The 23,834-nt window shown below is 41.2% G+C and overlaps 1 protein-coding gene across 1 annotated transcript in view; it reads left to right on the forward strand.

Moving 5' to 3' along the window:
* Nucleotides 1-23,834, forward strand: part of LIMCH1 (LIM and calponin homology domains 1) — a 183,585-nt gene that overhangs the window by 144,265 nt on the left and 15,486 nt on the right. The window contains exons 20-27 of the mRNA XM_050337872.1: nucleotides 3,149-3,370; nucleotides 12,669-12,762; nucleotides 15,633-15,805; nucleotides 16,482-16,587; nucleotides 18,911-18,939; nucleotides 19,967-20,050; nucleotides 21,656-21,748; nucleotides 22,723-22,827. Of these exons, the coding sequence (XP_050193829.1) occupies nucleotides 3,149-3,370; nucleotides 12,669-12,762; nucleotides 15,633-15,805; nucleotides 16,482-16,587; nucleotides 18,911-18,939; nucleotides 19,967-20,050; nucleotides 21,656-21,748; nucleotides 22,723-22,827 (906 nt within the window). The remainder of the gene's footprint in view (nucleotides 1-3,148; nucleotides 3,371-12,668; nucleotides 12,763-15,632; nucleotides 15,806-16,481; nucleotides 16,588-18,910; nucleotides 18,940-19,966; nucleotides 20,051-21,655; nucleotides 21,749-22,722; nucleotides 22,828-23,834) is intronic.

Raw genomic sequence — 23,834 nt, forward strand, 5'->3', positions numbered from 1 at the left:
ACAAAACTCAGCTTCGTGATCTGTGCTGCCAGATTCAGTGATCTCTTCTTGGTTACCAGTCTGCTTGGAAACTTGACCTGTTTAGACTGCACTGGTCATGCTTCCTCAGGCTTAATTGGGTTGGGGAAAGGGGGACTTTAAGAAAAAAGCAAGCCATTTTCTCAGAGTTTGTAAGAGAGCATATGGTCAAGTTTTCTGTTTCTAAACAATATGTAAGGGGCAGGGAGTGTGGAGGCACTGACTTTTGAAGCAAGATCGGAACTGACTTTTGCATCAGCGATCTGATTTTTGCCGTACCCATACAAGCGTGTCCCATTCAGCCAAGTCATAAGCCTTGGGAACACTGAAATATGCCTGTATTCAGTGCAAAGTGTCCCTACTCCTGTATAGTCAAGAGCCAGCTTCCCAGAGATACTCTGTCTTAAACGTGCTTCTCACCAGGGATGAATGGGGAGAGCTGCTTCATTGGTGTAAAGAGAGGATTTAGGTTTTCCATGCAGGTTTAGGGAAACAGATTGATACTGGGACAGCAAAGTAACTGGAGACTGATGGAGTGGCTGCACTGGATTGCAAGAACTGTGCCAAAATTATGGGAATAAAAGAAGTGAGAACTTGAATGAAACCAGGGTTTCTGGGAATGGGAAGCCAGCTATGAGATTTGTGGGAGAAGAGGATAGGAGAAGAAACTGAAGCCAGGATATGGAATGTGAGGAGCATATCTTTGGACTAGGTGGTTGTGGAGAATTGGCTTAAGATACTGAACCAGTGATGGAGAAAGCAAAGAACTAGGATGTGTTAGAACAGACAATAAGTCATGTTTGAAAACATCTGCTGCTCACAGTGCTTGTACCAAGATTAGAGTTTACCCAAGTCTCATTGGGTAGCCATGTTATGAGCAGCATATTGGGATGGGTGCCCCCAGCCTGCAGAATTTGAGTTCCCTTGTGTCTGCCATTGCTGATACTTTGCTAGTGGTATTCAAGGGTCCCTGAAGCCCAGTAGCATTGCTACCATATATATTCAGGTTGTTTACTTTTTAAAAAATAAGCTTTTAAAAAATCAGGTTTTTATACATAGCAAAAAAAATGTGTTGAGATGTATAATTTATTGAAGTCTGTCCCACCTCTTGTGGAAACCACACCCCACCCCCACCATGTTTCCTAGTTGAAATGTGAAACTGGTAATTCCTGTTTCTCCTGTACCTCAGTTGGTATGCCCCTAGAGTTTACCTTTTAGACATCAGTAAATCTTGGATCTTTGGTTTTTTTCTGATCCCTGACACTTTTTTCTTCAGAATACCAAGATATGTATGTGTATCACTGTCATGTTATTGCATATATAATTCACATAAGTGGGGAGAAACTAATCCATTGATACTTCTACCCCTCACCAGCCACCACTAAAATCTGTCTGGATCTTGTTCACATGATGTGGAAGAATGTGATTTGTCTCAGTAGGAATTTCTCCCTAGCACATATAGCTGCAGCATTATTTTCCCTTGAAACACCAGTCTGTCAATGATTCTTGGCTCTGGTGACAATGTGTTGACTTCCTCCAGATCAGAGGGAAAGGAGTATGTTTGTTTAACTCTGCAGCCAGGGCATCTGTCCTGATCATTCAAACATTTGGTTTTCCTCCTTAATATAAATAAAGAAATGTCTTAGTCTAAACAGAGACACTGAAATGGATGGTGTGGCCTGCCAGTGTTTTCCTGGCTTTTTTATTTCTGTGATCTTTCATAACCTGCCTTTCTAGTAGATAGTCTAACACACAGTGCCAGAAGACTTGGAGCTCAGTGTCTGCTCACTCTTGTGTTTGGAAATAAACCCGCAGAGAGGTACTGTGTTAAGTGAATGATAGCAGTGAGGAAAGGGAGGGAACCTTTTCATCTGAAAAGCAGTCAGAAGGGGCAAAACAGCTTGTGGGACTGATTGCACAAGATGCTACTGCCTTCACCTCCCCCACGTCTGGCAGAGCTGAGGATGCCCATCAACATGGAGATGGCCCCTTAGTTAATCATGCTCATCGAGAACAGGCCTCTGGATGCACGTGTACATGAAGTCAGTGAGAGGAGCGTGCCCTCAGCTTGGTACTGATGGTATATACCCAGCTGAAGTGTCACTCTTGAGGTATCCAAGCTGTTTACTCAATAAGTAGGGAAGGATCGCTGTGCACAGAGTAACAAAGCCCTCCTCGCAAGCCTATAAACGTCTGTGCTGTAGCTAGGCAGGAACAGTATGGTGGTACTGATACCTCGTCCTCTCCTGGTCTCTCTCCATCTGGGTCCTCTTATGCTGAATGGCCAGCGAGTTCTTTTAGCAAGACTTTTTTCCTGTATACAGCCCTCCAAACTGAAGGAAGTCTTTACGTGCCACCTCCATTCGGGAATTACAAAGTATTAAAGTTCGAGAAGAAACTGCCTTAGTGCAGAGGAAAAAGACAAAGCGTATTTTGCATTCCTTGCTTAAGTGTTCCTTAGTGAGAATATATGGCCACCAAGGAGCTAGCTTGACCCTGAGAAAAAAGGTAGTTAAACTCTCTGTGCCCTCCTTTTCAAGGAGGTTGTCTAAAGTCAATTTATTTTATCACCTCATGGAGAGGGTGGAATGCCCAGTTTTATTTGTTGGTGCTTTGATTCCCTATTGTGCACAATAAAGAAACAAGTGGATGTATTTTGCTTCTCCTGACCCTTCAAATTTCATACGACAGTGCTTCAGAAAGTGTGGTCTACTAATACTGTGGTGAGGTCATTGGGGTACAGAAACAGTTCGTCAGCATAACCTGCTTGTGTGAAACAATGGAAAACCCAGCAGTTTTGTCTAAATTTAACATAAAACTTCTGATTTTTGAAAAAAATCCTTTGATCTGTACACACAAAGGGTGTCTGTGTGTTTCTGGGAGAATGGAATGTGGAAAACCAGGAAATCCAGAAAAATTATTACCTTGTTCCTGTATTTTGTTTATGACCACCCTAAGGTCATAGGGTCTTCTTCTGTTTTGGCCCATTGAATGAAATGTGTGCTTAGCTCCATCCTTCACTGATAACACAGACTGTGTTAATGATTGTAATATCATGTTGAAGTCCTAATTTCCTAAAATCCTTTGAATGCTAATTGCCTCAGCATATTTATTTAACTGTGTTCTGCAGGTAGATGGAAAAGTCAGCGTGAATGGAGAAAATGTCAACGGCACAGAAGAGAAGGATAAAGAGTGTACAACAGTAATATTTACTCCTTCGCCAAGCAGATCTCTGAAATTTGATGGAGTAGCCAGAGGGGACAGACCCCCAGTAGAGTTGAAGAAGGACCCCCCAAGTGTTGAGCTCAGTTTACAGAGGCCTGCCACTCAGAGTGTGCACAAAGAGCCAACAGTAAGACCAACACGAACAAACCAGCCTTACTTTCTTTGCCAGTTTTCTGTCTCATGATGTATTTAATCACTGACTAATGATACCCAAGTGCTTATGTTTGCCTTATTTCAAGAGGGTGTGCCCAGACCAGGAAAAAAAAACAAAACCCAAAATCCTTTGTAAATTAAAGGCTTCTTCCTTTTGTATGTGGGAAGAGAAATAGGAGGGTAAGATTCAAAACACTTTTTGCAGCCAGCTTTTCTTCTTTTTTTTTTTTCTTTTTTTTTGGGGAATGTCGTGCAGCTGATAAACATACTTTAAATGTGCTAGGCCAGGGAGAAATTGGTTTAGTGTCCCAGCCATTGTACAGGTTTATTCCACGCTTCTCCAAATGTAAACTGATTAGATCAGCAACTTAACTTGACTGTGTGAACCATTATAATGAGTGTCAGTTTTCAGTTTTCAAAGAAGAGGATGTGGATCTGCTGGCAGTTTTGAACATTTGGTTTTCATTCCCCTCTCAGAAATATTAGAAAAGCGGATAAGCTATTGAAATACTCAGAGGGGCCAACATGCTTCTTAACTGCCTTATCAGAGAAACAAATTAATTTTACCTTTTCATCTTTCTCTCCCCCTCTTCCCCAGAGGAAAAGGCAGGAGTAAAACTAGAGCATATCACAGCAGGCATCTAGATGCTACAAAACTGTAATAAAAGTAGATAGTAAAAACAAAACAAGAAATAAGGGCAGGATTGCAAATAAAACATGTAAAAGGGTTGCAAACAAGTGACAGGAGAGGGAATTCTCACCAAGTTTTTCTGTGTAACAACAAAGAGAATTGGAGATGTGGTGAGAGTTGGGAGTATGATAATTTTTTTCTTTCATCTCAGATTTCATCCAAGCAGTGGCCAGATGGATAACAGGGAGCAGACAGGGCTCTGTCCTGGGGCGTGATGGTTCATTCATGAGAAAGGGTTTGTGTCTTACTCCCCTGCTTAATGCCAGTCTCTAGCAATGGACAACCAAACCATGGAGCCTGCAGCAGTCATGGGAATTGGGAGGTGCTGTGAACACAGACTTGATCCTGTCAAAGGAAACTGATATAGAGTCAAAAGTGAATGATTTGCAGGGAAGGCAGAGTTGGGACTGCCTCTCTCAGAACAATTTGGCTGTAAGGAAAAATCCAGGTAAGCATTACACCTGATATGGAAAAGCAGGTAATGGGAGTATTTGGAGAATAGAGAACAACCTCAGCTTGCTGAAGATTAGCAGCACAATGACAATCAGAAAAGTAGCCAAATGATAGTGCTACTGTCTCCTTTTTTAGGATTTCCAGGCCTAATTAGAGTTATGAGGAAATTCAATAACAGAAGCATACTCATATCTGTTTGAGCATGCTCATATCTCTTCGTTGTTACTTCCTTTCTACAACTTTGAGGATGATAAGGCCAGTTGAACACAGATTTTTGTATGTGATTTCTGCTTCCAGTTCTTAGCCCTTATGGTGATACTGGCAAAGGAGGCAGAAGAGTTTGCCTCCTCAGATTCCTTGTGACTCTTAACATTTGCAGAATAGCTCCTGGTTTGTAGGCTTGAGTGCACTCACTTAATGATGAAGCATTCAAGAGAGAATGAGTGTGCACCCAAATGGTGCTATTGACAAAGTGTCTCTGCTCTAACTACAGATTTTATATCATTAGCTTCATGATTCCACCAATAATGTGACTGGGCAGTGCACGTCATTATAATTACTCCTGGCACTTCAGCTTCAAGCAAAGGTATGTGTGTTAAGCATGTCCAGGACAGAGCAAGGAGAGCAGACTGCTTTGAGGGGAATCTTCCATGGGAAAACAAGTTGGAATGCACTGAGCACGATGAGAGAAAGGAGGAGACCTGCCTGTGGCTGGAAGGGAATTTCCCAGCCTAAAATAAGATTTCAGGTTTTGTTCCTTCTGGATGTTTACTTATCTTTGCCCAGATGCTTCTTATTAGTTTTCCAGGTATCAATGCCTCAGATTAAGGCATGGGCAGTAATGTAGCTATTGAGCATACAGTAGGGCCCCGATTTGTGGATAGAAAGGCCTTAGATATCAAGTTACAGAGATGAGGTATGGGACTGATGCTCGGCTTCTTCACTGTGTATGTTGAGACACAGACCAGCACTGCTGGAGACAGCTTGATATAGATGTGATTAGTCTGGGGCCTTATCTGCAAGAGTCGGGCAGCTACACTGGACTCACTTCACTCAGCTTCTCCCTTTACCAATTCTGCTTCAGTCTTTGGACAACCAACACAACGATGTCGGCCTCATCTGCAGAGCTTGAAATGCTAAACTCCTCGCTGAAGGTATAATGCCTCCTAGGAAGGTTGGGAATCCGAATTAGGAAAGATAAGATCTTCATGGGCTTGTCCCACCCCCTGTAAAACATGGCCTCTTGCTGGGTAGGATGCTTCATCTAGCTGTCACTGTCAGCCCTCCAGAAGGGAAAACGAGGTTTGGTTTTGTCCCCAGCAGCAGGGCTTCCAAACTATACATTCTTAGAAGGAAAAAAGCCTTCTGAAAATCTCCACTGTATCACCTCCCACAAGGAGAAAAAAAGATTATAGGTTTTGTCTGATGCTTAACCCTTCTGAATTTTTAGAAAAGGAGGAGAAGAGAACAGAAAAAGGCATAGAAAAGCAACTGAGATGAAGAAGAGCTGCCTGGAGTGGAAGAAATTACTGAAGTTCTTTTGTCTTGAGAAAACTTCTACAAATGAAGCATGTTTTCAAAGCCATTTCAAAACTTGCTTTCACTACATTTATTTGTGTACTTTATTGATATAGTTCTTGTTAGCTATGTCCTTCCCAGGCTTTGAATAAGATTCACAGGCAATAGTTCCTCTGTTAAGAGATGCTGATTTAGGGTTTGATTTTTTCCCCTCTAGTTGCTCATAGATTTGGTTTAGTTTTGTGTTTTATTAATTCATTTTCTGCCCCACGTTTATTTCCTGAAATATATACTCCTCTTAATATATACCTTACCTTTGTCCCTCCTTACTCCTCTCCTGCTGTTTCAGTTCATTTGTCAAATGGACTAGTTCCTGTCTTCTCTCTGCTTGGCAGGCTTCCCTTTGAAGCTCTGTAGTCCTACTTTAAATCTGTCTGGCTGCCCTCGGGCATTGTCTGCAATGGGGAAGATGCTGTGCAACTGTACTTCAACAGCTTTTTCGACCTGAAGTTCAGTCAAGTTGCACCACTGAAAACACTAATACTGTTGAGGTTTTTGAGGAGCTAGGAAAGTGCAGGAATCATTTCCTATGGGAGAGACCTCAATGTCACTTACCTTTTTTGACAAAAGAAGAACCCCATCTATATGCAAATCAAATAATGTTTGGCAATCAGAGACTGATTGGGAAATATATGTGCATCCTGCCTATGCATCTACTATGAAATGAGATGCAAAAAACTGCAGGAGGTGGGCAGGACAGTAAAGAAAAATAGTATCAGGAAACTATACTTGTATCTGTAGCGTATAGGTAGAGTATTAGGTATAGGTAGTGTACTGGGAATTTTACAAGAGACTTACCTTTACTTAAAGTAGCTTATGAAATTTTACCGATGATTTAAGGCTAGAACAGATAAAGTTGGCCTATAAACAGGATGAGAATATTCCACTGGTGTTCATGGAGCGATGTGATGTTAAGAGGGGTGGTAGGTAAAGCACACCTCTCTTAATGTAGTTTTTAAAACTGGGACCAAGGCTCAAAGACTGATCAGTCAGTGGCAATGCGAGCAATAACATGGAGTCATCTCCTCATCCTGGTCCTGCCTGTCAGCCATTTAGGTTGTGTTTTCTTTCCAGCATACAGAACAGTAATGCACATTACAAACACTGAGAAGTTCTGTCCTCTAGCTCTTTGAATCAGAAGTTGGCAAAGTAAATGTTTTGTTTTAAAACAATGTTTATGCAGCTTTTAGTGTAGGGAGATTATTTTGTCACTAAGTAACATCGCTTTATTTTATACAATCTTATAAAAAGAGCATTTAGAAATTATTCACTTGTTAGAGCTCTAATTATGACTTTGATCAACCAAAAAATAATAAATATAGACAGCAACTTAAATAAAGATCAGGGTGAGGTGGTGATGGTGGGGAGATAGCTTTCTTTTAATTTAGCTAGCTTAAACTTGTCCATTTCTACTCACTGCATGCTTGGCACAAAATTTTTTTTCTTTATCCACGTAACACTCTCCTTCATCTTCAAAAATCCACTGATTGAACTGAGATTAAAGTACAAGCTTTCTTGTGGTTGAGGATTGTTGGCCGAGCTACAGGAGAGCAGGGCTGAAATCCTGATTTGTACAGATCTGGTAAGACAAGTTTTTGTTCTTTGATTCGTTACAAGAAACACTCATAGAGTAAGTGTGCCTGTTCCAGATTGACAGCTTTACCTTGAACCACACATGAAAAGGTGTATGAAGGGCTGGACTACCTGAAGGGAAAAAGGCTTAGGATGAGAAGAGAGAGCAGCAAACTTCAAAGCAGATAGAAGGAAACTCTGCTCAGTGTTTGGTTACGAATAGAACATGCCTGTCTCCTGTCTACCAGACAGCCATGCACTTTTCAATGTCTGTGAGTGACAGGAGCATATTTTACATCCCAGTTGAGCAGTAATAACTGTAATGACTATCAGGAATACTTCACACAATTTCTTGCAACATTTTCAAGGCTTCTCTGTCAGTTACTGATTACCCTGATCTTTGGTTGTAATAGCTGGCCTGAGTATAACATTATATAGCTGGCAGATGGCTTAACCTGTCAGAGCAGTGTTCTGGCTGTAGTAATATACTGGCATAGGATGCAAGAAACTTAGTTGTGGCAGGCCAAAGTCATGCCACCATTACTACTCACAACAACTGAAAACACTAATTTTGATGAATAAATCATCGTATGAAAATTGTAAAGTCAATGATACGTGTAGAATTCGAACAACAGAAGTTCAAAAGATGTGTCAGGCAATTTTTACATGTGGCTATTGATGCCACAACCAATTTAATTCCTGAATGATTTTACAGAATTTAAATTGTAGTTCTAACCTGCTTCTTCCTGATATCTCTGCATTCTTACTCTTTCCAGACAACTTGTTTTGTCATGTTTTCATAGAAAGTACAGTAACAATATTTCACGTGTTTTTGTGTGCAAGCAGTGTTAACTGAGCTATGTTTCGCTTTAATTTGCAATTAGGGCTAATAAAGTTCTACTGTAACTTCCTTTGGAGTTTGTATTCTTGTAGAAGTTGTGATATTATATGTGTTAGGTGTTCTGATTACTGTATTTTTAGGGTTTTATAAGGGTGTATGATTCTTGCACAACAGTAGGCAATATGGCTATTTCTGGCTTGTATGATCTTAATTAAAGAAATACTTGGACTGATATCCTAGTTTATGTGATAAAAGTCCTATCTGTCACAGACTGAACTAATTTATTTTCATGCCTAATACGTGTTTGGTAACACTATATGTGCAGTTGTGCTTGTGTCTGTTAAATGGATACCTTGTTTAGCTGAACCCAGGTGTTGCTTTGTCCTCTGTTACTGATGTGCTCATAACCACAACTGCAACCGCGATATTTAATTTTCCGTCATTGACTAAGCCTTCTAAATTGTAAATGGCAAAGCTACCAGGAAACTCCTGGGTAGCTAGATGCACAGGGTACTGAAAACACCGAGTCCAAGTAGACAGCAATCTCTGGTTTTCAGGAGTTAATATAGGACAGAGTCCTCACACCAGCCTGGATCAGTGGGCAGAGATAATCACAGCCCCTACGCACCAAGGTTTTTCCTACTTCCCTTGAAGGCTTCATTGCCTGTGGTGGTGGACAAGCAGGTGTTGTATGACCTTCCCTCAGAGGCATCTGCAACAGAGCCAAAGTGTGGAATGGCTCTGCTACCCTGCGGAGTGAGACCTCTGCCCACGCAAACACATATGGCTGCAGCAGAGAGGTGCTGAGAGGCCATGTGAGTCCTTCGTCCCAAAGCATGAGAGCTCCTCTCTACTACCTCAGAAACGCCACTCACCGCGTTATCCAGTTTTTCAGTGTCAACATCAGAATATGATCCCCTTAGGTATAATAAAATGCTTGTATGTCTTTTTATCATGTTCAGTGATAACATCATCACTTAATTACAAAATATTTATGAAATGTGAAGGATGATAGTCTGTGGTAGTAAAGATATTTTATCAACTGTAATAGCACAAGAGTTTTTTTAAGTGTATCATATACCTGTGGATAAAATACTAGATAACATTACATTAACTAGGTATTATAAATAGAATTAGATTTAGTGGAAATGAGAGAGTTCCCCAGTGAAGTTGACTTAATTGTTTTATAAATTACTTACTAATCAGTTTTATATTTTTAGCTGTATGTCACTAGCGTTTAATTGCTTACCAGAGGGAGGAGAAAGAGTCAAGCCTCGTGAGCAGGAACAGAACTTCTGCAGCATGCCGTTGTAAAAATCAATTTTCCTGCAGCGAGTAGTAGTTCTTTCTTTTTTCTATAAATAACATTTATGTCTATACCTGGTTCAACCTCCTGAATATACTTCTGCAGGATAGCTACATGGCAGCACCGTGTTTAGGTTCCTGAGGTGACTCTAGGCCCAGAGGTGATAAAAGTGCATCATGTCTGTGCATCATGCATGTTATCTCAGCATTCACTGAGCATTTTAACCCTGCTGAGAGGCCAGTGTGGCTGTGCTCTTTCCCCAGCTCCAGCTGACATCAGCAGTTGCCCTTCCTGGATGTATGTAACACTTTATCTATTGGCCCATGGTTATTACCATTTATGGCTTTAGAGCCTCCAAGGTTGAAATTAAAGTTGAATTTCTTTATTTATTTTAATTTTTCGATTTGGACAGTTGCTTTTTGAGGATGGAGGGGGAATTCCATTGTTTTACCAAAAATAATAACCATCTAAACATTATTAATTGAAATTTGCAACAATTTCTTTGGAAGGGCGTATGGTTTGGAGCACTAGGTTTGGAGCCTCTTGTTTTTCCAGGTGAAATCTACCTTGTTTAGGGCAAATCCTGAGCTCTCAATAATAGCCATTTGTTTAGGTTTAATAAAGTTTTGTAGGTTTTAGAATGATATGGAATAATTCAGGTTGTAGGTCTCTAGCTGAGTCTACTGCTCAAAGCAGGATCAGGCATGAGATCAGAACAGGCTGCTAAGGGCTTGATCATTTGAGTCTTGAAAACCTCTGAGGACAGAGTTGGTGTGACCTATTCTCACCAGCCTGTTACACTTGCCTGGCTGTCCTCATGCAGAAAAAGAATTCTTGTTTCTGCACTGAGCAAGGCTGGGAAGAATTTCCAGTAGTTTCTCCACTGGCTGCTGTTGTATCTGGAGCCAGAGGCTGAGGCTAAAGGAGAAATTTTGTTTAGTTGCAGTAGTGTTCTGCTGGGGCTTTTAGTGTAAAGCTCTCAGTGAAACACAGGCTGGTGTCAAGATGGGCTGGGGGAAGGCAAGGTGGGTTATACGAGAGAATCGAGTGGCTAGGTGGCAAGAGGCAAACCTCTGGGGCACAAGACTTGCAGTCCTTGGAGCATTTCTCTGGGGCCTACATTTTAGCCTGTGCCTCATCTCCAGTGACTGTCCCTCTTTGGAGTGTGAGCAACATGGAGGGAGAGGTCTGTGCCTTGTTTGCTCTTGGTGTAGATGCATTCACAGATGGACATGGTGGAGAGGAGGTCCTGAAACTTCCATGTTACCTTTTTGGAGACTGTATTTCTCAATCTGCCTCATCCAGTTTGAGAACTGCTTTTAGACAGGTGGGGGATGTGTCTCCGTGTCTTGCCTGGGGCAGAGGATGAGGGTGGGCAGAGGTGAGGGTATGTTGGAAAGCGCCAGGCAATGGGGAGGTTGGCAGGCTGCCAGCTCCAGCAAGTGCTGCTGCTTCTAGAGACTCATGGCTGTGTTGTGGTGCCTGTCCTGCTCCAGGTGGCAACAGAGCCCTTGGCAGCTGCAGGCTCCTTCTGTTTCCCAGCACTGCTGAATTCACTGCTGGGCTTGACCAGGTTACTGGCCCTGGCCCCAGCCCCACACCAGTCCACACCATTTCTTTGCAGGGTGTCATCCCAGACATGTTCTCTGCCCCTCTTCAGAGCATGTCTCCCTACAGAGAGGAGAGGCAGGGATTTGTAAGCTCTTCCAGCAGTAAAATTCCCTGAAGCTTTGTGGTGCGTCCCCAGGTGTTGCCATCCTGTTGGCACTGCCAGTAGATGTTCCCAATGACTGAGCTGTGAGACCTCAGGACTGCTTTTCATGGGGCATATTTGGATAAAGGGCCACAGGCTCATGTGGGCCTGCAGGGATAGGAAACATGATCTGTGCAGAGGGTTAAAGTCTGATTCCTGCCTGCAGAAAAGAGAAAATTTCATCAGATTTCTTCCTCTGCATCTATCAATAAGATGAAGTGCTGGAAGGAGGACAGGAAAGAGAGTCTACAACAGACTACTTCTGAAATATGTTACTTTTTATTTCTAAAAGTAGACTGCTTTTTTATTTTCCTCTGTTGAATGTGCCATTTTCTAGATCTTCTCGGTGTTAGAAGTACTGGGAAGTGGCTGATTGCTTTGCTGCTTATTTTTCTTTCTTTGCCTGCCGGAAAAATGGATGTATGGTGGAAGCTGCTGAATAGATCAGCTGAAGTGTTACCCTTGCTTTGACAGTGTGGTTTTAACTCTGCAATTGCCCTGCCCTGGACCAGGAAGCTTGCTTTTCAAAGGCGTTTGGATTATTGGCTTGATATGGTCTCACCATATTTTTTCAGTCCTCTCTTAGTAGTATTTCAAGTATTTCATTACCTTTAAAACCAGCTCTGGCTTTTCCCTTCAGATAACAGATTGTTTGGACAACCGTGAAATAGAGGAAGTATTTAATTACTTTGCCACTTTACAAACCCTAGTATGTGCTATGTGTTCACTAATACATACATTTTTGTGTTACTGTGGAAGGGGAAACTAGGGGTGAAATGTATGCTTATCTCCAGCTAACACAATCCAAGATACACTACAGTTTTAAAAGCTTGTAGGAGCTATTCCAAACCAACCACATTAATGGCTGATGATGAGCGATTTGAAAAAGAGATTAAAGCCCAGTGATTCAACACCCGACCGGCACATACTGCTCTGAAACGTACTCCCCAGTGCCCTGCTGAGCTCCAAACCAATCCAGTTAGAACCCACTACAAAGGAGCAGCAAGCGTTGCCTTGAGGAATTAGCACATGCTTTTATTTCCTCTGCGCTTACTCTGTGCTGTGTTCCTCTCTCCAGGCCTCCCCGGTGGAAGTGGATGGAGCTGCCAGCCCACAGCCCGAGCCCAGCCCCAACGGTACAGCCCCTGCTTGCTCGGTGTGCCCATCCCCAGGTGGGTGTGCTGCAGATGTCAGAAATCTCGACATAAAATGAAATTGCATGCAGTCAGAGTAGTCATTCACTGCAGCAACCTCCCAAGGGACATGGCAGAGTCCCCATGGCAGGAGCTTTTTCAGGTGCGGCTGGACAGGGTGCTAGACAATCTCCTCTAGGCTCCCTTTCCCTTGAAAGGTGGGAGTATATGGTCTGTCAAGGCCCCTTCCAGCCTGGGCTGTTCTGTCATTCTGTGGTTGAAATGACACACCTGACTGCACAACTCGGGGTGCGAGTTGCCCACTTTGCTGTTTGTGCCAGTGAAAAGCCAATGCCACAGTGTGCTGTAACTAGAAAGCAACAGGGGCAGAAGCTATCAGTCAGTAATAGCTTCTGTTTAACACTTCCCTCACCCTGCCCAGGACATTAAGAAATGGAGGAAAAGAGTAAGAAGGGGCACTTCAGTCATCATAGGGGCTTTAAATGAATAGTATTGTGCAAACTCACGGTTTTCTGCTTTAAAGCCTTTATGCATGATTCCTAATCTGGGGAAAGGAATTTTCTGGTAGAATTTTAATCTGTTTTCCTCAAAAATGTGTTTCTGAAACATTTTCTTTGAGTAGGCACTTTATCTGCTGTCTGCTACCATACTAAGTTCATGGTCTTTTTTTTTTTCTTTTTGTTCATTTTTTAAAATGGGTCTGTCAAAGTTCAGCTTGGCATGGGAAGTAAAAAGTACTATATCAAGTATGTATTTAAATGAGATCTTGGGCTGTAATTTGTATGTAAGCATAATGCTCCTGTTTATTGAGGATAAATGTGACTTAAACAATTGAGCTTTGCCCTTGAACATTGATGAAGTACCATTCTCCAAAGATTAACAGGGGCTTATTCCCCTGTTAACAAGTACTCATTAGCTGACTTAATTACTTCAGCTAGTAGATGCCAAAGTACATAGGGTAACAATCTTGAATTGCACTTGGCAGGTAATGTAGAAATTGCAGTCTTGTGATGAACCAAACAGGTTCTCCTCACAAGAGTCAACAGTGATGAGCTGGTGTTGTCTACAAATCACAAAGCTACTTTGTCTCCAGCTCCACAGATGTGAGAAATGCATTAAGCATTGACAGCAAAGTTTAATACTGACTGGAAAGGAAAATTGAAATAGCATTGCAAAAATTGAAATGGTAAAGTAACATGAGGTTTTTATTATGTCTGCTTTGGAGAGATAGATATGGTCCAAATTGTGTGAACTTCTTGTAGAGTAAGCAACATCCTCTACTATTCAATACAAGCCTGATAATTCCATGCTGTGCTGGTTTAGAAGTAAACAGGCAGGAGAAATAAACCCAACTCAAGAGAGATTATAAATCAGAGTTACAATTTACTAAAAGTAAATTACAACAGATGCAACGGTACAGAGAAAAACTGGTTTTAACCCACAAAAACAGATGTATAACTCATCCCCCTGGGACAAGAACAGCAGAGTGTTTGTTGGCCCCTGTGCTGAGCACCCTGTTGCCCCCCTGGGTCCAAAGTAAAAGGAAACGAAACCTGTTGGTCCAGATGATGGTGGCAGTTCTGTTGAGGTAATGATCACAGTCTTGTCGAGAGTAGTAGTGGCAGTCCTGTTGGAGTTCTGGTCCTCCTCTTGATCTGCCGAGTGATACTAGAAGTCCCAAAACCCCAAGGTTATATGTGCTCAAATTCAGGTGGGAATGTCCAGTACCTCCCCCATGGCAGGGAGTTTCACAATGGGTGATTTAACTCTGTGAGCAATGGGATATTTTTGGAGTCTTCGATGGTCTAGGTGTTGCAGCTGCCTATTATGCCAGTCCAATATGACCCATTAGCAGAGAAGACCCCTTGGTCTGGGTGTGAAGGTGCTAATTTCTCCTTGCAGGGGAATAATCACAGCTGAGTCATTAGGTGTTCTGTGGCCCCTATGCCTCTAATGGTGTGGAAACTGCTCCAATGCAGCGTGCATCTGCCTGGCAGCAGGAGCAGCTCTTGTCTCTGCTTGTGTGCAGGTTCTGGGTGGAGCCTTAGGGTTTATCACTTTCTTAGCTCATCTCCTAGCCTGTCAAAAGTACATTCAGAAGCTGCCTCTGCTGCTGTGGTTGAAAAGGGGGCAGGAACTGAAGCTTCTGCTTTAGGAGGTTGGAGAGATATCTGGGTGCTTATGCAGTCTTGGTATGCTGGCAACTGCTCTGCTTCCAATGGTGGTATCAGCTGTTCAGGTGTCACAGTCCTCGGCTGTAGACTTATGTGCTCATGGTCCCTTCTCCCATAACCCAGCATCAGCTTGCGTTTTTTTAAGACTTGAATGACAACAAGGTTATTTCAGTCTAAGACTTCCTGTTAGCACAGTTGTTTGCTGTCTGATGCTTAACTGATGTGATTTAGTGGAAATAGGCAAGTCGAAATATCCTCCAGTGCTGACAGTGAGATCATATTCAATGTGGTATAGCTACATGTTCATGTAGCATCTCAGGATAGGATTCATCAAACAACTTCAGTAAAGAGATCTTAGCTCAAAAGGCACATTGTAGGCTACAGCTCATCTCAGTCAAAGAAGAGTGTCTGAAATAGTTTGTGTGACTCCTTTCCCAAGGACTGCTTCTCTTTTTATTGACCATGAAGGGTGTTCCATGATGCCAAAGTCGAGTGTAAGCATCTACATTTTGACAAGTGAATTTCATTCAAGCCTTGTCTTCTGTGAGAGGTTAATTTTGCCTGTATTGAAGAAAGAAGATTGTTTATTCAAAACAGGCTGTAAATGGGCTCACAGTATTTCCAGTAAGAAATTGGACTGTAAGAAATAGGCCTACATTTTATTTCAAAAAGTGTCTTAACCTTGAAATATTATCTCTTATATATATGAATTAGGTTCAGATCAGAAGCAATTCAAGTCAACTGCAGCTTGTGCCAGCCCTGTTGTGAAGAGATTAGAATTTCTTCCCAGTCCTGTCCCTTCTGAGGAAGCTGCTTCAAGCAACAAAGATGTGAAAAAAACTGAAATGGAACAGCAGAAGGAAGCAGAACTCCCTTCTACACCAGAGGTATGTATGGGTAAGGAAGACAGGGAGTACAAAACAAAACAAAAAAGGGGAAGGATCTCACATGGAAATGCTCATTGTGCAAATTGGTATTGTTCTCTACATAATGTCACTTGTAGAGTTCATTCAAAACAATCTGCAAAGGAATGACCCTGGCGGATGGTTTCTGTTGCCAAATCCTGTGGTCATCAGAGAGTTCCGCCTCAAAAGGAACTCCACAGTGTCTGCTTGTAGCATTGGAACCTATAAAACTGGAAACTGGCTGGACCAGAAATGAGAAGTAAACCTACAAACCCCAGTCCCACTCCCTGTTAGGGGGACAGTGTATCCAGAAGGTGTAGAAAGTGGAGCTTACCCTCTTGAAGTGCTGAACAAGTGCAGGTAGTGGCAGAGGGAACAAATGGCCGTGACCGTACTGCTCTGTCAGGTAAGTTAGATGTTGGTTATTTAGATGTTGTTAGAGGATCAGCCTTGGTGTGCAGGGCAGTGTGAATGTCAACAGTAAACAGCTACCAGTTACTTACAGGACATCAGTATTGCAACTCCATGTTGTAATTCTGGAGACAGAGGCTTCATCTTTTATAATGTTAATTCAGAAAATAAGTAGAAAGGGTTTAAATTAACCCTTGAGCCTCTTGTTTTTTTAAATGCTGTTTTCTACTCCCAAATGTCTGAACAGGAGATGAAAACAAAAGCCCTGGAACAAAAGGGGAGTGTAGTGTTGCCGTTTTTGAAGAAACTGCCAGAGACCAGCCAAGTTACTCTGCATAATTCTTTTCTACAAGGTGAGCAAAAAGCATTTGGAGAACTCAGCCAGACAATAGCTGAATATGTGCATGTGGTGTTCAGGGTGAAGTGCATAATCAGTGGCCCAGAGGGTTTTGGAGCTAAAAAAGTTATTTTCTAGTTGCATTGACTGATATTGGTAGTGTGGCTCCTGTGATGCAAAGGACTCTTCTGGCTGTCCCCTTTAAATACAACAGCAGAAATGTGACACAGTGGAGGGGGGGCAGGGAAAGACCTATCTTGCATTTACCTGGCCTAGCAACAAAAGCTGTATTATGCCAGTAAGTATTACTTACTGCTACTCACAGATGAAAATGGCTTAGCAATTGGTTTTATCTCACCATAAAATTTTCTGGAGATCTGCATTCTGCACTCGTCTGCTCATGTGGAGCTCCTTTTCACAGATGAACAATACACATATCGGGGCACATCCTTGAATTCAACTGCTGCCCAACACAACAACACAAGTTCTTTCAAAGCAGAACCTTTTTTTTTTTCCCTCTCCTTCATCAGAAAGTTTTGCTTGAGATTGATAACGTTTAGTAGTTTGTTTTTATATTTATTTTAGAGATGTCTAGATGTAGATATTGTGAAAGAAAGAAAAATCATCTAAAGTTTTCTTACCCCTGAGAACTTCTTAAGTTGTTAGTTTATGTATAGGTAATATACTGATTAGACCAATATTTTCAAGGTTGAAACTGCTGAAGGCGATCCCTTGAGGAAAGATTGGAGAGGGACTTCTTACAAGGCAGCAAAGTAATAGGGCAAGGAGCAAAGGCTTTAACCTGAAGGAGGGTAGATTTAGGTTAGATATTAGGAAGAAATTCTTTACTCTGCATGTGGTGAAGCACTGGAACAGGTTGCCTAGAGAAGTTGTGGATACCCCATTCCTGGAAGTGTTCAAGGCCAGGTTGGATGGAGCTTTGAGCAACCTGTTCTAGTGGAAAATGTCCCCCTCCATCGCAGGGATGAAGTTGAAAATAGATAATCTTCAAGATTCAGTCCAGCCCAAACCACTCTATGATTGTCTGAATAGGAATAGAATTCTCACTTGTTTTCAGTGTGGAGGTGCTACCCAAACAGACTTTGAGAAAGACATCATTTTATGTTAGGCACGAGTCAGTCCAACGAGTGACAGAGTGTAGGTCTCTCGCCTATTTTCTGAGTGGTGCTGAAAGACTTGGCTGCACTCTAGTGTTCACAGCACATGGAGCACCGAAAGGATAACAAAATCCTGTATCTGCAATAGCAATGAATGCAAGCACCATGCAAAACTAGAAAGGGTGGCTGCCCTTGAGTAGCATTAGTGTGTTAGAGCTCTCATGTAAATTCAGGTGCCATGTTGCAAAAGTAGCATTTAAATACAGACAGTAAATACATGTGATCTTCAGGTCCGTTGTAAACTAGCAGGGGCTGACTGGGCCAGAGCGACTGTAGTCAAAATCCCTCTTGTGGCCAAGGTGGCTCAGGTCTCAGAGTCTGTCATTGCTTTTTGACTGCACTGTTTCTTGTTTTGTCTCCGTGCCGTTGCCTGCAGAGCCGCCCCGCGGGGCCGCGGTTCCGCTTAGGGTTCGCAACAACTGGCGGCGCTCACAGTTTTTCTCACAGTCAGGTAAATGCAGCGCAAGGACCGACTTCAGCCCTTCTGCTGCCTCCAGTCGTAGGTGTCTTCGGACGCGGGGCTGGGGTGAAGACTGATGATCACGGGGACTTGTTCTACCTCTCGCTTTCGTAGAAAGTATCTATTCCTGCTGCACAGTTGACAAAGAGCTGTTGGGTTGCACATTGTTGTGATGCTCTGTTCTCAGGCACCCAAAAGAAATCCCTTGCCTATAAATACATTTTTCTTAATTTCTTTAAATCAGCCTAATTTTCAAAGACGTTTGGATAGAAAATGGCAATGGTTCTCTTCGTAACTGTGGCTCTTGAATAGTGTAGTCCCATCCTTTTAGCTTTGCTGTACTTTTTCCTTCCTTGCACTGAATCATGAAGGGAAAAGTAGATCAAGGTAGGTAACACTCAGTGTTTGAACACTGCTAACATCTGTGGCCAGAAGTAGATGGCATTAGCTGTGGTAGAGTAGAACCTGGTAGTTAATATTGTGCTCCTCTATACCCAGATATAAAGTAGTTTTGTTGGTGATGGGTGTAATCTGGTTTTCTGATTTATTTGCTTGCAATTCGTTCTTGCATTTGGTTGTGGGAGCGAATAGGAAACTAACAAGAAGCTTTCTTATACAGATATAATGTAGATTTAATTGGAGGCTAAGCACATTTTGCTATGTTAGATTTAATCTTTCCTTGTTCTGTTTTTTTTTAATAGCTGAGTCTGATAGTGGTGACAAATCAAACGTGAGTACCTGTTTTGCATCATTGCTTGGTTTAGAGATTTGTGTTTAGCAGAAACTAATTTTTTGTGCAAACTGTCTTGTAACATCCATAAATCAGAATAAGAATTTTTTTCTCATGGACATGTGAGAGGAAAAAGTACAACCCAAGTCAAGGCATAGTCTGAATCTGAAATTCATACATTCTCATCTTCTCTGGAGAGAATAGTAGTTATACAGTACTCAGTATCTGAAGCCACTAAAAGATCACAATCTTTAAATAATATATAATTGTAAATTATTCATTCTATTTTAAATACATAGAAATTAAAGGACTCCACAATTCTACTGTCCTTTTAATGAAAACAAAAGAACCCAACACAACAAATCCTACTCTGAAGTACACAGTATTTCATATTCTGTTTGTCACATAGAAACAGACATAATCTCTTCCTATCAGATCCAAATTCTACTCTTAGTGGAAAGGGATATGACAGCAACTGTCTAAAGTTGCCCTTGATTATAAAGATTTTAAATGTATCATAGAATAATAATAGAATCCTTAGTGAAGCTTGAGGTTTTATTTCATTATGGATAAAAATTCAAAGCAAGGCTATAGGCTGTTATACTGGCAGACATCTAAAATGAGAGAATATTTTTTACAACGTAAAATTACTTTTCATGTTGCACAGAAGATTATAGAGAAACAAAATTGGTATGTTCTTTAAATTTAAGTACTCACAGGGGGCTCTGTTCAGTGCTGCTTAGAGCTTTCTTTAAGATCATTTTCCTTTTTTCCCCTCCAGTTGAGGGGAAAAAAGTTCCTGAGCCTTTCTTTGCAATCCAGATTATTGTTTTTATCATTTGGATACCTGTGGGCAATCCCAAGTGTCAGTGAAGCTAAGAATATTGTCTGCTAACTGAGAGAACCATTATCTAGTTCTCAATTTCCCATTGTAACTTCATCAGCAGGGCTAGGTCAGGTGAAGTGCAGCTTTCTCTGGTGGCCTTGTAGTGTCACAGTCTAATAGATTGGTTTTCCTTCATGTAAGCGTTTCAATTTTTGGTCCTGGGATCCAGAAGAAGAGCGAAAGCGCCAGGAAAGATGGCAACATGAGCAAGAACGCTTACTTCAGGTAGGGGAGAAACTATATGTCTTCCACTGTGTCATTCAGCTGTTGAGTTGTCCTTTTGGATCAAAGTTGGGCATTTAATGAACACTTCTCCGTGTCCTCTGTGGATGCTTGAATTAATTCTGTGGCAGATGAGTGATCAAGTGAGCATACACACGTGTTGTCTGTGGTTTAGGCCCTCTCATGTCTCCCTTCCCCACTTCATGGAAAGACAAAAAGGACTCAGTCCTGCATTCCAGTGCAGAGTTAAATCAAGTGTGTTGGTCCTCAATTATGTTTAAAGTATTTTAGCATAGACTGCAAGTCACTTAATTACTTGGAGCCTCCTTGTCAAGAGTGACAATTTGCTGACCCTGATGCCTAGGCAACTCTTCTTTAAAATTATGGTCTTAATAGATTTTTGTAGACTTCTGCTTTGTTCAGAGGTTCTCCTTGGAAAACATCAAGCTAAATCTGGACATGAAAGGACTTGGGTTTGGGGTTTTTTTGTGAGGGAGGGAAACATCCTCAAGACAACCACTAGTTTTGCCTAGTGGTATGGTAAGCTCTAAAAGTACTGGGTTTGTGTCCTAGTTGGAAGAAGTGCAGTGGCCCTGAAAACTTGAATTTCCCAGTCAGTCAGCAGTGTCTTTTGAAACTATGATTAGGTTTGATCCCAAAGAAATCATATCTTTCTTCCTCAAAACAGAAGAGCAAACTGTCAAAGGATGGAGAATAATAAAATGGGGTCTTTTAAGAATGACTTACGTGTCTCTACAGCTTTCTTTCTTTCTTTTAGCTAATATTGTTGTTTCCTCTTGAAATGCTGTAAAATTCTTATAATAATTTTCTGGCATATGGAGGTGTTCTCTCAATAGTAAATGCATCTCTTCTGGATTTGGCAGATGTCGTTTCTAATTTGAACAGAACTTGGAACTACTGTAAAGGGGAAATGGAAGTCACCATTCTTCTCCATATTCAAACCAGTTCTGGCAAACAATTTTAAACATCTCTTTAAGATAAGTTTTCATGCAAAATTGTGTGAAAATGATTCTCAAGAAATTGCTCCATCAAGGAAGAAAGTAAGCTACGTAGCTGATTAGAAGCTTACTGTCTTCAAACCTTTGCACACTATTCATTTATCTTTTAAACTTGCACAGGTATTCATTACTCATTAAATTTTATTGGCATCTCTCTTAAATTAGTACCAGTATCTGCAAAACCTGCTTGTTTATATACTACTTTGCTGAAGTTTTTAGTGTAAAATCCATGTCTCGGTGTTTTAGGGTGTGCAACAACTTTTTGAAACTTAATTCTGTGTGATAAACAAGGGATTATTCAAATTGTTGAGCACAGAATTAATTTCTGACCAAAGATTTTAAAAATTCTAACAAACTTCTTCTAATGTGTCAAAAGTTCCTTGTAGTTGGAAGATGTTAAAAAAGTAGGAAGAGTGGAAAAAGAAGGGTTTTTTTGATATCCATGGATGTTTCAAATTTTTACCTTCCTATTTCGTCCTATTTCTGATTAAACCAGTCTTGGCAGGTTCATTTTCGCTATGGAGATAATACAGAATTTACTCCTAATACAGAATTCTCTGAATTTACCTACATTTGTATTTATGTACAGGAGAAGTATCAAAAGGAGCAGGACAAGCTGAAAGAGGAATGGGAAAAGGCCCAGAGAGAAGTTGAAGAGGAGGAGCGTAGATACTATGAGGAGGTATAAGACTCTGAGGAGGAGATTGTTTGTTGACTTTTTTTTTGTATTTAAATGCACCCACTTACGTAACAAAAAAACAAATCCTATGCCTAGATTAATTAATGAAAAGACTTCTCAAGGCTAAATTCTCAAGAGGATGACATCTCTTAAACAATGCCATAGATGGTGAGAAAAAGTACTTAAACATTTGGACAGGTATCTCCAGAACTTCTGCATAAGTGTAGTTGTCTGTTTGCTGTGGAAGTCTGGGTGAGTCAGTGCAGGTGTGTCTGGGCACACTCAGGCTTCCCTCCCAGGGCAGAGCCTTGTGTGCTTTGGAATATACTTGGTGCCTAGACGTGGTGGAACTTCAGATGAAATTATTGTCTGCCTTGGGCTTGATCATGTAGATATTTTTAATAACTGGCCATTTTTTTAAATTAAAAAAAAATAAATCCAGAGGAGGTGTTCAAAGCTTGCAGTTGTAGAATATTAATAATATATAAGATAGTGATTTTCTTCTGTTGTTCATGGGTCACTACTGGAAGAAATTGGAAAATATTAATGTTTTCAGTTTGTCTAGTACATTATGCAAATTGATGTTTTATCATCTGTGCTTGAGAAATATACTTGTCATGTGAAAAAGAATTTGTTTTTAACTTTCAGAATAAGTTTCTCATGTACCAAGGGTAATTTCATATTTTTGTATTAAATTAATAGACTGGTGCTATGTGAAACAGTGGTGCCATCCCAAGTGGAATAATCTTTCCAGTTTTGGAAATTTCATATCAAAGATGGTAATGGTGAAAGGAAAGGAAGTGCAAAACCTTGAAGCAAATTAAAAATTGAGGTGTTACCATTGTTCTTGGTACCACAAGTCCTTACCTAGCCATGTAAAAATGGCATATAGCCAAACCTTATGCTTCTGCTTCATAAGCTCATAGTGTACATTCTGCCTTTTTAACTCCCTCTCCCTCCTGATCCTCTTTCTTTAGGAACGCAAGATAATTGAGGATACTGTAGTTCCATTCATTGTTTCTTCAAACTCTGCTGAGCTCCTCTCCTCTTCGTCCTCTACCACTGATGGAAATAAGACAGTGGTGAGTTTCTGATGGAGTAATAGGGCAGTAAAGGCTAAGACATCTTCAGTGCAAAGTTTAATGCTTTGCCAAAGGCTATCAAAGTCTGGGAGCAGTAAGAGTAAGGATATTCCTAGTCCTTTCTGTAACTGGTGATTCCTCAGAACTCTGTAACTTGTGTATTTGCACAACTGAAGAACCATATTCCCAAGCAAACTGCTATCATCCCCTTTTCAACTAAAGCAGAGAGTGGTTCAACTGCTTCTCTTCTTTAACTGGTGCCATGAAAAAACAATTATCTCTTTCTGTTTAACTACCTTCACAAAGCCAAAAAAATCTTAAGTGGTTTCCCTGAATCCAAAATCTTGAGTGTACAATAGTGCTTTAAGCATATCTCAGCTGAGACTGAATACTGCCTACCCAGTTTTCCTTCTTTTCTCTCCCATAATCCCTCATAGAAAGCAGCAAAACAGAGGTGAATGTTTACTCTCTATGGGTTTTTTTATTCATGCAGGACAGAATCTTTAATTAAATGCATCTAGCATCTAATTAAATAAGTTTTTGCCAGGGATCAGAGAATGACACCTCAGGCGAGATCACAGTATAGTAAATGTGGGATCCCCAGACATAATTTGCTCCTGCCTAAGGCATCTATGTCCAGTCATCTGCCTTCTTCTGTTCAACTTCAGGATTAGGAGTACTGTACCATTTGGTTTTCCTCTCCCCCTTCCTACTCCTGCTTATCAGTCATCCCTGTGCAAGGGCATAAGCCAGGGCCCATTTTCCACATGTCTGTGTAGAAATAACTTCCTGTGTGGAATTTCTTATGACACAATCAGGATACTGCCTGCACCCAGAGTGAAGGATCTTATGCCATGTCTTAGTCAAGCTCCACCAGTCAGATATGAACCACTCCAGTACCATTTTGGACAACTGGTTGTTGTCCTTTGAGGATGCCCAGTGCATATGAGCAAATGCTTTGCCCCTAGGCAGAGACAACAAGCTGAGGTCACTCACATAGTCCTTGC

This window comes from Myiozetetes cayanensis, unplaced genomic scaffold, assembly GCF_022539395.1.
Source record: "Myiozetetes cayanensis isolate MyiCay16 unplaced genomic scaffold, myiCay2020 scf7, whole genome shotgun sequence".
In the NCBI taxonomy this organism is placed as follows: domain Eukaryota; kingdom Metazoa; phylum Chordata; class Aves; order Passeriformes; family Tyrannidae; genus Myiozetetes; species Myiozetetes cayanensis.